General features: G+C 41.4%; 1 protein-coding gene across 6 annotated transcripts in view; it reads left to right on the plus strand.

Annotated features, from left to right (window-relative positions):
* LOC144933004 (thrombospondin type-1 domain-containing protein 7A-like) overlaps positions 1-9,823 on the plus strand; it is a 576,967-nt gene extending 567,144 nt beyond the window's left edge. For 5 of the 6 annotated variants that reach the window (XM_078857465.1, XM_078857438.1, XM_078857456.1 and 2 more), the window contains 4 exons: positions 694-776; positions 3,239-3,473; positions 4,706-4,793; positions 5,377-9,823. In XM_078857465.1, the coding sequence (XP_078713591.1) occupies positions 694-776; positions 3,239-3,473; positions 4,706-4,793; positions 5,377-5,458 (488 nt within the window). In that variant the 3' untranslated portion in view covers positions 5,459-9,823. The remainder of the gene's footprint in view (positions 1-693; positions 777-3,238; positions 3,474-4,705; positions 4,794-5,376) is intronic. The other variant, XM_078857475.1, reaches the window with a different exon arrangement.
* Positions 9,824-14,496: the final 4,673 nt, after the last annotated feature.

A 14,496-nucleotide genomic window follows, 5' to 3' on the forward strand; every position in this document is an offset into this window, starting at 1 on the left:
ACAGCCCGCTGTCCCTCTTGCCATGACATGGCCGAGCAATAGTGTGTTTTGTCGCTTGTTACAGAGGTTTGCGGTTCGAGCCCCCTTGGCTGCCCTGGTTAATGCTTCGAGCGTATTTATGAAAAATATACGTGCGTCGTTTGCTCCATAAAATATGCACCGTCTGCTTTGAATAACGTGATATTATTCAAAAACGAGTAGGCTATGTGTGCCGGCATCATAGTACGATTTATGCAAACTTTAAAAATTGCTCAATTGCGACAAAACATACCAACATCTTCCCTACCTCTGTGGCTTGCTTGGGTAAATAAATGTTAATGATAATTGCAAGCCAGTGAAAAGCTGTACATTATGTCCGTTACAATATATAATGACATGCACTGTTATTTCATTTTCGGCATATTTTGTATCGTCATGTTTTGAGTAACCCAATTCCTCTGCTATGTGAATTTAAATTATTTCAGGCAAGGTATGACCAGTGGACTTTACCTAAGAGTGTGGAAGATAAATCGGTTATATACACTTGCCTTACAGGCAACATAGATCAGTCTTCTCATTTTTAGGTTTTATCTCCAAACACTTGCTCGCTCGGGCTATGTGTGCTTTCATGGACATTTTTCTTTGCGATTTAAGACTTTGCTGCTCTGTAAGGATTTGCTGCTCTGTAAATAACATTTGGCCGTGTGTCTGCAGGTGGCTGTTCTCTCGCCAATCAACCCAAAGCCGTACACTCCTGCATACCACCCTGCCTCCTGCCACACTCTTATTGTGCCGAGGTTAGCGAGTCGCCAACATGGTCACTGCAATACAAACACATTCAATCACTCCTGAACTCCCAACTCCCAACTTGATTTATGTTTACACACTTTGTGATTTCTTTAACAAAACCATTGCACGATGCAATAAATATTTATGCAGAATAACTACAAAGTTCAACTGGTACAGTTGAATAATAGTCTCAATCATCATCCTTCTGAAAAAGCTCAACGTGAGTAAAAACATTTCTGCTCACTGGGTCCCTCTTTTAGAGGGAGGAGATCTTAATAATAATAATGTTTGATGAGCACCAGAAGGTCCAAATTTGTGCGGAGCCTACGTAATAAAATGCTGCTGGTTAATGTAAGTCGAGAAGTCCAATAAAATATGTAAATTTTAGGGCGATAAAGAACAGACGTAGATTTATTTCATCTTTTTTATTACTCATACACTACAGAACAAAATGGATTTTTTTCAATTTAGAAAAAAAAAATCGTAATTGAACATTTGTATTGTCATGTATGTATTTACACGTATTCCATGAAATCCATCTGTATGCAGGTTGTTATAATCAAACGCACACACACACACACATCCCTGCAAACAAAAACTATTATTGGATCATGATAGGCATTATTACATGTACCTCTATACACTGTGACATATTGATGAAGGCATTGGCAATTAGCATGGGCTTATTCCATTTTTGCGAGGAGTTTTAGTGGTCACTGTTAAGCCGACTATCCGACTTTGCTAGACAGCTCAATGCTACACAATCTCATGCTCATTTGAACCATTTCATATTGATGCTTTTACATTTAAATTTGCAGATGGGTTACATTACATTTAATATGTGTATGCAATTAAAGATAAATCTGTACATAACTGCAAAAACTTAATTTAGCTTGTTTGCTGTAATGGCTCTCCAGAGTATAATCTGGTTACTAGAACAATTTTCCTCATTAGGAATTGTAATGCACTGGTATCATATGTATGCACGTGCCCATCTCTTGAGAATGGAAATAAATACTACGTAGTCACACACACATGCTCACATATGCATACCAGTCACACTTGATGCTCAGATACGACCACAGGTGAACTCATGCTATTCAAAGTGCTCACATGGAAATGTTAATTGCATTTCACATGATGGTTCACCTTTTGCACTTAAAATGTTTCTGAGTTGTTGTTTTTTCCGTAATAATGTGGGTAAATATGGACCTCCCCCTACTAGAGTGGTCATGTACCTAATCTGTGATATTGTTCATTTCACCCAACATTGATTTCTGACCATGGATATCTTCTGAATTCGGTTTTATGTAATCCCTAGATATCCTTAGGCTAAACATAGCACCTGATGTGATACAATAAGCAACGAAGAGATAAAGGCAGACATGTATTCTACAAACCTCTCCTGCCACATATTGGTTGCCCATGCCAACCAAAATGATTAAACCAATTACCAAAATTCTAGATTTGAAGTTTTCGTGACTGCAAGGATCCATACTCTTTGGTTTTTTCTGTAAAGTCACGTAGGTTAAAAAAGAAAACAAATTAATTAAATCACGACGTTTCGGAGGCAACACAAGCTTCCGCGTTCAGGTGGAACCGTCACTTGATACAGTAATTTTGCTGTGACGGTTCCACCTGAAGACGGAAGCTTGTGTTGCCTCCGAAATGTCGTGATTTAATTTATTTGTTTTCTTTTTTAACCTACGTGACTTTACCGAAAAAAACAAAGAGTATAAATTACAAAATATGCTATAAATTATGAGTAACTTATGACAGGAAGAGGGCAGACTGGAAACAAGACTAATATTACACAAAAAGTTATTTATAGACAAAAAAAGGTGTGGTTATCAAAATGAATATGGTACATCCAAAATGTTGACTTTTGAGTTGAAGGTCATGCAATATGCAAGGCATGGTGGGAGAACTGACACAGTGGTCAGAAACACGCGTTTTGCTCTCTTTATACAACCTTTTGGGTGTGTTATTAATCTTAAACATAATGATTACTAACCAACAAGCACCTGCTATTACAACTCAGAAGTCAGTGTGTTTCCCTGTATTCATCTCTATTGATGGCTGTGATCCATTGGTGGAAATCTTACATCCACGGCAGATGCCAAAATATCAATATTATCAAAAGATTATAATTTAAACATTCATGTAACATACCATATTAATGTAAAATATAATTGGTTGGAAAGTACGTGCTACTCAGACACACATTTGACACTAGATGATAGTGTCGACTGCAGGAAGATGACTAAGTTCCTCTAGCTATTGGATGTGTTTTTGGGGTGTACCACATGTCCGGCATAATGTTTGATGTTTCACTTCAGTTCCTTTCCTGAAAAATCTCCAAGAAATGCCAGAACAATATGCAGTACAATCCGAAAATATTTTGAAGACCTATACAGCACAACTGTGCAAACCCTTCATTGCACTATGTTCCTTCGTTCTTTAATTCCAGATTTCTGTTCCTGTGCTTGCCGTCCAGGGGGATGTTTGTGTATGCGAGGAGGGCTACCAGGAGGTGGTCACTCCTCAGGGCTCTCTGGAGCACTGCACCCAGGTGTCACGGGGCAGAGAGCGCCCGGCAGAAGGGCAGGGCTGGGGGCAGGGCTTGGGGGGAGGTGCAGCATTGCCCAGCAGTCCTGAGCCGGCCTGGGAGGTGGGAAGCTGGGCATTGGAGCCATTTGGGGATGGTGGGTCCCTGCATCCCACTAACGCACGTGTTAAATAGGACTTCTTGACACCAAGGGGGATTGTAGAACCAGCCAGAGACAAGGACCCTTGCTCAAGGCTGCTTGCCGTTTATTTACTCATACACACTCTGTTCACTGTACACTCGCTGCTACTTTACACTCTCTGCACTTGACGCTTACACCCATTATGGCGCACGTCAGAACTCTGTCCTTTACGCGGACATCCCTTCATTTATCTACGCCCCGGTACGGCTCGTCTGCCCCGGGTGGGGGATCATCCAACATCGCCCGGCGACGAGGTGAGACCTCTACATCTCGAGCCCTCTTCGACGGCAGCTGGGATGTCATCCACGCAGGCTCTCGTTCCTCTCTCTCCCAACGACGACGACCCAGAGCTCACGCACACTCCTGCTTATATATCCCTACTCATTCTGAGTCCCCACGTGCTCCCACTTAGGCTGCCGTCTACCCCCTCGCCCTCGCTAATCCTTATCATCACCCCCATCTCCACGGTGCCAACCCCATGTTCCCACGTCCACACCTGTTTGCCCCCAATTGCCCCCACTCACAGAGAGTCTTACGCAAGGTTGCATCATGCATGCCCTTGCACGACCTTTCCACAAACTCACACTTTCCCGCTCTCGCCCCTCGCGGTACTCCTCTACACATAAAGGCATAATGTTCTGTTACTGTGTGTCAGACCTGGGATATGCCTTGCCGTGGTTGATTATTCTGTATAGTAACTGACATCGTTTTGGATATTTGTCATTTCAATTCAGTAGCCTCAATTTAAATTACAATGTGAGTCATAATTGCTTTATCCATGGAGAATAGATGAAATGTTAATACAAGGGTACAGTAATTAATTTCATTTAATTAATAGCAATGGGGGGGAGCTATGGTGCAGTGGTTAGTCACAGTACTATGAACCCGGTGACCGGAGTTTGATTCTCGGCCACAGCCAACGTCAGTAGCGAGTGATACTGAAACCGGTCCTAGGCCCCTCTTCATCAATGCACTTTAACCAGTGTGGTGATGTATGAACAAGTGTGGCGATGTATGATCACACAACCAACATGACATGAGGAAGCCTGTGAATTTGCAAATGGTTGGAAGCAATTGTTATTTTTTATTCAATCAATATTTCACAATAGCTAAAGCTACATTCCATGACAAATTAGGATCTAGATTTTAAGTTAGGCATGCTTGTGTGCCACAACATGTGACCTCAGATGGCAAGCTGCGGGGATGGGTATACGGAGTGGCGGTGGCTTCTCTCCTCATCATCGGGTTTCTCTTCTTCACAGCTTACCTCTTTTGGTAAGGTTACCTGCGATGCTCACACGTTTTATTTGTACACTAAATACTCAACTATCATCGGTGTTCAAAATATCTTGATGAATGTTACCTTATCTTTGATGAAAATTGGCTTTGATTTATGTATTAGGAGTTAAATATATAATTTAGCGAATACTTTTACACGTGAATTTCACACAGTTAGAGCACCAGGAGTTAAATGATAAGAGCATTCAATCAGTTAATTACGAAGAAAAATGTGACTTCTTTGTAATGAGAAACTAGCAGAATAATCCAGTAATTTCCTACATTTGCATATATAGTAAGGATAGTGACATAAAACTATATTGGCTTTGATTTTTTTTTTAAGATAAAAGATCATATTTTGGAAAAATGCAATCTCCAACTCACGACTAGGAAATTAGAAAGAAAATGGTTTGTAATTGTAACTGTGTTTTTTGTGTAATAAGGATAATCACCATAAACCTACGACCTTCATTCTCAGGTTGGCAGTAATTATGATTCTGCCTGTGTACATATCTTTAAATGTTGTTTGAGAGCAAAAGTTGAGTGACCGGGACAGCACCATTAAGTTTGTTGTTTTCAGGAGGAGATCAAAGAGACCCAGGCGGCGAGTGCCCAAGAGGAAGCCCCTGCCACTGCCCTTTGATGGCGATGCTGACCTGTAGCCGGTGAGCAACGCTGGAGTTTGCGGCGCTCCACTGCAACACACAGCTCAACGATCCGGCCCATGTATCCAGGGACAACGCTCCACTTTGTGACTCACCCTCTGGTCTTGACAATGTCCCCCGAGAGCAGCGGGAGGCGGAGCAAAGCATTTGAGGAGGAATGCTGCTTCTTTTTCTCTCCCTTTTTTCAAGAAAACAGTGACGCCGTTGGAGAACTGAGTGTCAGAAGAAAACTACCAAGGACACGCCGTCCCTGAGCAATGTACTGTGCTCACTGTTGTATTTCCCTCCCTAAAGTATTTCATAATGAGGCTTGCATGTACAGAAACGATCTATTTTGAAGTGCTGATTGAAATCCATATGTATTTTTATTTACATGTATTATTTAGCAGGTCCCTGTGTAGTTGTTTCCCCACTTCAGTGAATGGTTGCTGTGGGCGCCAGTTTGCCATTCCGTATACTCCGAGCACTCATTTATCAAGCCCCAGTAACAGAAGACGAATTGCATTTTCAGTTTCATAATAATGCCAGCGGACTGAAGCAAAATTAAATTTTAAGTGAAAAAAATCGTTATTTTATACTTGAATGGATATTATCTGCTGGAAGACTATTCTAGAGTCGTGTGTTGGTCATGGAGTCGGCCGCATCTGTCACGTTATTGGAGTCGCCAGGACGATTATGGTCACTGCATGACTGCTGAAAGGGATGGGGAAAGATTAACATAAAACGATATGAACACACGTATAAATAAACATGAAATTTTTTTTTATATACAGTAAAACCTTGGATTGCGAGCATAATTCGTTCCGGAAACGTGTTTGTAATTCAAAGCACTCGTATATCAAAGCACTCGTATATCAGTTGTGATCACGTGACGCTCGGCAGACAAAGCGTATACCTACTACTCGTATTGCAAGACCTCGCTCGTTTATCAAATTAATATTTATAAAAAAAATTTGCTCGTCTTGAAAACACTCGCAGACCAAGTTACTCGCAATACAAGGTTTTACTGTATAGAGAAAAGACGTGTGACCATCGAATTGCGAGTGCTTGGGTTAGAGGTTCTCGATTTTTCGAGAATTTCTGTAACTTTTTACGTACGATGAAACACACTTTTTTTGTATTTTCCTTAAATTCAAGCGTGGTGTTTGTGTTCCGCCCATCTTTTTGCTGGATGGCACATGATCACACATCGACAACACTCAGTCAGAGAGCAAGAACTGTCTTTCATCAATCGCCACCAACATCCCCCAACAAACCCTTCAACTGCAGCCTCACACATCCTGCAAATTCTCACTCAGATTTCAATTGTGTGGTTTTTACTCTTTTTGTGAAACAATCAAAAAATATTCAATTATATGCAGGGTCTGCTAAATTATTGTAGTCGCCGATGTGCAGTATGTTTAGTGCGCAAAGTAGAAAAAAGGGACCAATGAATGGTTGCGTGGCTCAGCAGGTGCCTGGGTCGTATTGCATAGATCGAACAGTTGAAACCCTTATTAACTGCTGACCAACATAGGGGAATGCGGGTCCATTCTGGCTCGGGGAAGAAGACCCCATGCAGCAAGAAACAATCGAAACAGAGGTCTGTAGTGCTCTGTGTTAAAACAAGGGTTTTGCACAGAATAACCGTTTAAAAATAGATGTTTTAAATGCACACACTTTAAATTCTGGGAATACTTTAACTATGAAAGTAGCCAGCTTTATAATTCTAAAACTGTATTTTTGTGAAATCTGTTTATTGTTATTGGCTGACACAAGTTTGAAAACATGGAGAGAAAAACAGGTGGCCACCAAAAAAATGGCACAGCTGCAAGGTTGTGCTGTGTATGAAAATATTTGATACATTACGCATAACGGCACAGGACAAAACGTATCTGCAACACTTGCTCCTGTAGTACCATACACTGTGACCAATATTCATGGACCAGCGGTATCACGGTGTAACATGGCCCAAGGGGAAGCAGTGACATGACCCAGCTGTAGAGGCTTTGCCGCTTGAACAAAGCCCCCCCCCGCCCACACTGCATCATGATTGGGAGTTGTTTGACCATACTTCACCATCTTGGTTGTGGGCTGAAGTGGGGCCAGTACCAGTTCAGATATCACTCACCACTGATGTTAGCCGTGGCCAGCAATCAAATGGTGGATGCTGGTTTTGTATCAGAGTGAGCTTGTAACTGTGCCACCGCTCCACATATAGTTTCAGTCATGGGAAAAAGGAAGCCGCGTCACATGTCCATCTGTCACATGTCCATCCTCACAAGTCTTTAAATCTGAACTCCATTTGAGTAGGTGCCGAGTCAGGGTGAGTGCTGTACAAATTCACTCTTTTGAAGTGTTTCTTTTTCTGTTAAATAACTCTTTTATGTGATATGTCACTTGCTGACCTTGACTTTGTCAAGAAACCTTAGTGAAAACACTGCCTGTTGTGGGAGAATAATCTTTATCAACCTTTGCAAACATCTGCAAATCTGGCTCAAATGAAATGAAACCCCCACCTGTTACCGAGATACAGAAAGAAAGGCCCTGTCCACCTGTCGTGTTGAAAATAGCTGTCGAAATACAATACATTAGATCAGGCGCTTTCCTCTATATTATTTCAAGGATGCAATACACCACTCTGTATTTCCATTGTACGACAGAAATGGGTAGAGGCTAGGGATGTCACTCGGTTGAATTTTGTTTTTACTATGAACATATGCTTTTTAAATATATTTTTGTCAGAAAAAATTAAGATGTTTAGTGCCCCCACCCTATCAGTGACCTTTTTGTAAAAAAAATTGCCACACTTTAGCCATCACTTTTGCGAAAAATGTACTGTGCCAAAGTCGTAGTTCTACTCGCTTCATCTACTTCAGAGAACGGTTGACATTCGCTGCAGGCATGCCACCCTTGGTCGATGTTGATTGCAATTGATGTCACGTTTCCACTCTCCAGCAGCCGTGTCCGTCTATATTAGCCCTCTGCAGTGAGTAGCTACCACGAACCCTCCCACTCATCAACCAATGAGCAAAGATAGAGTGCATTGAGACAGCGTCAGTGACTCGTGTGTTATTGTTTATGCGTAAAAATCAAGGTAACAAAACAACGTACCAATTAAAAGTTTTTTATTGATTTTTAGTTACAGCGATACAATTTGAGATACCTTAATTTTAAACCATGTGAATTGGCACCAAAATTAAAGTGTGATTCTTTTTAAGCGTGCGTGTGAGAGTATGAGTGGAGGAGGCAGGTGTTTTCTTGGACATGTTCATTTATGAAAACAAAGGTGAACACACGTGTGTTTGTTTAATCTGTATGCCTTCATGTGTGTGCATGTGGTGATGGATTTTGAATTTTCTGCACAGGATAGCTTTGACACTGATACAGCATCTTAAGACCTTGTGGTGTGCGAGATTAATTCAGGACTTGTATCTGCAGAGGTCATGGGCTCAAATCTAATTTATTGTTACTTTATTTTAAATTTTAAAAGACGAAAAATAAAATATGAAAATAAAAAAATCAGAACATCTTTCTGCGTGTGAATAATGTAACATACTATATATATAAGTTGTGTATGCTCGTTTTTGTATGTCTCTAACATGGTTTTCATATATTTCTGAACAGAATGAGAAAATATTTGACCAGGGGTTCTTAGAGTAAGCCTCTTGAGAAATATTTTCAAATAAAAATGTGTTTTTACTGCAGATGCTGAAGCAGCAATATTACACAAACATATTGTAAATTGCTAAAGAGTATAAAACACTTTTCTTGAAATTGGAATATTTTCTATTAAATCTTTGCCACATTTAATTATTTATTTTACAGCACACCAACGTGGATGTCCGAGACATTGTTGTACAGTCAACCATCTAGGATTTTAAACAATGTCGTAAGCTCAGTAAATATTAAATTGTCGAAATAGAATAAAACATTTAAGTTGAACTACATAACAACTTGTAAATCATATGACCAATATGTAAAAGCAATTGAGCTTTTAATAACGTTTTATCCTGACAATTTACAAACTTTCAATGTAACATTTTCTCGATGTTTATGCCACAAACATTGGCCCTTTTCCAAGTTTTTTTGTATATATTCACTGTCAAACTGCATATATAACCAAAATTAAATTAGATGTCATTCTCACACTATATCTCAATATAACCATGAAAGCAAACACTAACCCAGATAGAGACCTTCTCAAGTCTATTATTGAGGTGAATATATGCTGTTAGCCAATAAAAGAACAATTTGCATTCAAGCTGGCATGCTCATGATCTCAAGAAAATACTGCAGTGAATTATAATTGTGCGTGTTGACTGCAATGACATTTTAGCAAATTGAAAACACGTTTTCATTGCTGTAAAATATGAATATCCACAAAGGCTAAAATAAATTGTGCTTTCAAGTATGGAATATAATTGTAACTTTATAAAAACATTTAAAACAAAACATGAGTAGGCCTCATTGTGTAAAACTGCAAACCATTTTATTGAATGTGTTCTTACTGTGTTAAAATGTGGGGTACTGTAATACTTTGATTCAGCCACACATTCTGTAAATGACTGAGGCCAGTTCGGTTGTTTAAGCACATTTGTTAAAACTAAGCCCTAGTTTATTACACTCAGGAATTTCTGACAAAAAATAGTTAATACATTTTGTTTCAATGCAATCAATTCGTTTCCAGGCCTCGACCGGGCATAGTGGTCCTCACGATGTACTGCCAGGCAACCCTTTCCTTGCAACCGACGCAACGCCGAGTGCAGGCCGAGCCATAATGCCTACGTACAGCTCTGCAATATGAAAAAGTTAAATGAAAAAAATAATTGTGAAATGTTGAAGTAATCCAATATCATGGAAAATGTGACTACTTTATTTTTGCTTTAAAATATGACAAGCCTTATTTAATTATTTAGATTTCATATTTTTGTGGTGGAAATAATGTATGTGCAGATATATGCATTTGTTCACACCTGCTTGTGTTTAACCAAATTTGCACAATTTAGTGATATTAGAATATTTTTCTAGACAGGCTATGCTCCAAGGTAAGATGCTTAACTTTTAAAGGGCAAAGTGAAGAAGGATAAGGAACGTTTGCCTCCTAAGGGCCGAAAGAAACGTTTGCCTCCTAAGGGCCGAAATGCTGGGTTAATTAGTATTGCACTGCCTTCTAAAGGGCAGCATGAATTATTTAGAGATGCGTTGTTCAGAATGCAGGGTGTGTACTTCCCTTTTCGACCACACCAAGAACATTTATTCAGGTGTCTAGGTAGCTAAACCCTCCGTCAGAATCCAGTACAGGCAGCCATCTATGATTAAAATAGGGGTTCAATTGTTGCAAGTTTATGGTTTGAGGCTGGTCAACAATTACTGCATATTAAATGTAGTTCTGCTTAATTTGGCTTATTCCAGCTCTGATAATGTAAAAAATATATTGATTGCATGTATATGCCCCACAAACGTTTTGCGTTTATCAAAGGTGCAAGTGCGTTCAGAAATGGTGAACTGTAGATCTGATATCACCTCTAACACGGTATGGTGTAAATATAGCTGTCAAAATGCCAAATACAAAAATCCCCCACCAACCGCGTTTTTTGCATCCACGGTTTTTATGTATCCACGGTTTCCCTTCAGAACACCGATTTGATAACTGCGGTATGTGGTTTTGTGTATCTGCGGTTTAGTACGGGGACCAGCAATCTTAATTTCAAATCACCCACGTGTCCCCTCCATGCATCATCTCATCCCACCACCACTCCCTTCCGCATAGTGACTGTTGTAGTGTGTGGACGTTGCCTATTGCTACGCATAATTCTGCGTTTAACCTTCCATTGTTTCTCTTTGGTTATTTCGGTAAAGTCACGTAGAAAGAAAATAAATTAAATAGAATACGCTGTTTCGATTGCAACACAACCAGTCATCATGTAGAACTAAATTTGAGAGAGACAAGACACAGACACGGAGACACACAGGCAGAGAGACACAGAGAGACACACAACATAGACACAGAGACCCAATGCCTCTGTCGTAGCCTTAAAAAGAGAGGGGGGGAGAGAGAGAGAGGTGGGTCTGCTGGAGCAGAGAAATTACCATGTCAATGAGAGCTGTGTGGAAATCCACCCCGCGGCGGCAGGGGGAGAGAAATAGCGAATGGACCTATGAAAGCCTGGTAAATTTGAGAGAGAAATAGGCAGTTATAAAAAAAAAGAATTTTGGAAATGTAATGCAATGCTGGGTCTTTCTCTCCCCCTGCTGCCGCCGGGTGGATTTCCACACAACTCTCTCATTGATATGCTAATTTCTCTGCTCCAGGAGACCCAGCTCTCTCTCTAACCCCCTCACTCTCTCCAAGGCCACGACACCGAGGTAGTGGGTCTCTGTGTCTATCTGTGTCTCCGTGTCTGTGTTTTGTCTCTCTCTCAAATTTAGTTATACCTGATGACGACTGCTTGTGTTGCAATCGAAACGTCGAATTCTATTACATTTCTTTTCTTTCTACGTGATTTTACCGAAAAAACCAAGAGTAATTCCTGCAGTTACAAAGCTTCAAATCAAGTCTTCCGTTTATTTGCTTTAATTTTTCCTTTAATCATGGCCCCTAAGCATGCAACCAAGAGGGTTGACAAAGCCCCTCTTCCTTCTGTTACGAGGTGGTGAGACTCAAGAGTTCACTGGCGCGGCCACAGCAGGTTTCTGTATCCATCAGGTATTCTTTATACTGGTAGTAACCTCCTGGTTACACCAGCCCACGGGAGATCATTCTGTCCGTGCATTCCAAATATGGGAGGGGTGGGTGGGGCTGGGTGGAGAGGGGAGGGTGGGGAGGGGCTTGGTTGGGAGGGTAGGGTGGGGAGGGGCCAGTGGTGGGGAGGGTGGGGCTGCGTGGGGAGGAGAGGGTGGGGAGGGGCTGGGTGAGGAGGGTGGGGCTGGGTGGGGGGTGGGAGGGGTGGGGCTGGGTGAGGAGGGGCTGGTCACCCCGTGGTGCCCTTATAAAACTCAACGTTTTACAGGTAGGAACAACAGGTTCCACACTGCCCACCAGGGATTATTTGTCTGTCGTGCATCGGAATGCACCCCACCCATGCACCCCCCCCACCGACCGCCGAGCAGGGCCACGATGGATTGAGGATGTCGGGGAGGGTGGGGGGGGGGAAGGTAAACACGCCCAATTATCCAACTTCCCCCCCCCAAACGCCGAGCGGGGCCGCCATTGGTAGAGGTGGGGTGTAAACACGCCCACTCATGCAATCCCCTCCCCACCAAACACCGAGCAACGCCGCGATTGGTTGACGATGTCGGGGAGGGTGGGGTGGGGAAGGGTAAACATGCCCACTCATCCAACTGTCCCCTCCCCCCCCGAACGCCGCTTTCCAACCAAGTTCCTACCTGCGCACTCCGAAGGACCGTGTAACCTACTCACGCCGGCTTGTGCCTGCCCTAACAGTCGGGTATATTTGCGGAATACACCACGCCGCTGTTGACCCTGGCCATTGACCGAGCAACCCAACGTTACGACCAGCTCCCTCCGCAGGAATGTGTTAGACTGCCAGTACGCTCATTCAGTTTAATAACCATTTCTACAGTCGACATAGATTGCCAATACGCTCACCAGCTTAATAACCATTGCTATAGTCTACATTATAGACTGCCAGTACACTCACCAAACTTAATAACCAGACTACAGTCCACATTAGAGATTGCCAGTACACTCATTCCGATTAAGAACCAGGCTAGTCTACATTAGTGTTATTTATTTTCTTATTTGTATTCACTTTATTTATATTTTTCTATCTACGTGACTTTACCGAAAGAACCAAAGAATAGGCAACTTAGGCTTTAACGAGTGTGAACGCAGTCGCGGTTGCCCTCAACCCCTATTTCCCATAAGACCTTAGTATTGCCAACCACAATTTTGCCAACCACAGAGGCTTTCAGGAACATAACCTCCACGGTCGGCGAGGGATTGTCTCGTGACATGGCAGTGATCGCGTAATTTAAATATGATTGGGAATAAGTTAAGTTTATTTCAAATAGCAGGACACATTTCTATAGAAGGGATGATGGCCCATGTCAAGAAAAAGGATGGAATGTCAGCCAAAGAATGCAACTCATCTGAGAGGACATCTTTTGGAAACCTTCACGCAGCAGTTGCGACGATAAAAATTGGCCATGATGTTTGAGGTTGCAGTAAGAAATGTGTACAAGTAATATAATATATTCCAGACAATATAATGCCTGCGTGGAACGTTTATGTGGCTCGTTTGTAATTTACACACCCTGATTGGCTATTATGAAAACATGTGCAAGTCTATCCGTGAACCCCCCCCCCCCCATAGAGGACTGCAATGGCTCATCAATGTCAGTAATATTCTTGGTTCTTTCGGTAAAAGTCACGTATAAGGGAAATAATAAAAATGAAATATAATAAGATACAATTATCACGACGTTTCGGCTACAACGTAAGTAGCCGTCCTCAGGTGAAGAACAGGGCTGTCGGAAAGGCAGCATCCTAATATGAATCCATGCAGTCACGAAAGCTTTAAATCGAAATGTCAGTAATGATTACCGATATCAGAGGTCAGCAACCTGCGGCTCCAGAGCCGCATGGGGCTCTTTGAGGACTGCTTTGTGACGTTATTCACATGCATTGCAACTTTTTAAATATTTTTTACCGAATTCTAAAAAAATGGCTCTTCTTTGTATGTTGGTTGCTGACTTCTGACCTTTATCTTCTTTATCCAAAAGCATTCCTAGCAAAGTGTTCTGATAAGAGTGTCTGTAGAGGGCAGTAATATTACATTACACGTCATCTTAATTTTCCAAATGTTTCGTACTCATATTCAGATGCTTATACAGGTAAAAATAAAAATTATGGTATCGTGCATTTTGATATAGTACATTATTTTCTCATTCTATTTAGCACATTGGAAAATAGCTGGCACACATTTATCCAATTTTCAGCCCATGTGTAAAATTAATTAAAAACCAAAAAACAGCTGGAAGTCACCTCCAATGAGGTGTGTAATAATACATATTTAAACATCTCACTAGCC

The sequence above is a fragment of the Lampetra fluviatilis genome, chromosome 1 (assembly GCF_964198595.1).
Source record: "Lampetra fluviatilis chromosome 1, kcLamFluv1.1, whole genome shotgun sequence".
In the NCBI taxonomy this organism is placed as follows: domain Eukaryota; kingdom Metazoa; phylum Chordata; class Hyperoartia; order Petromyzontiformes; family Petromyzontidae; genus Lampetra; species Lampetra fluviatilis.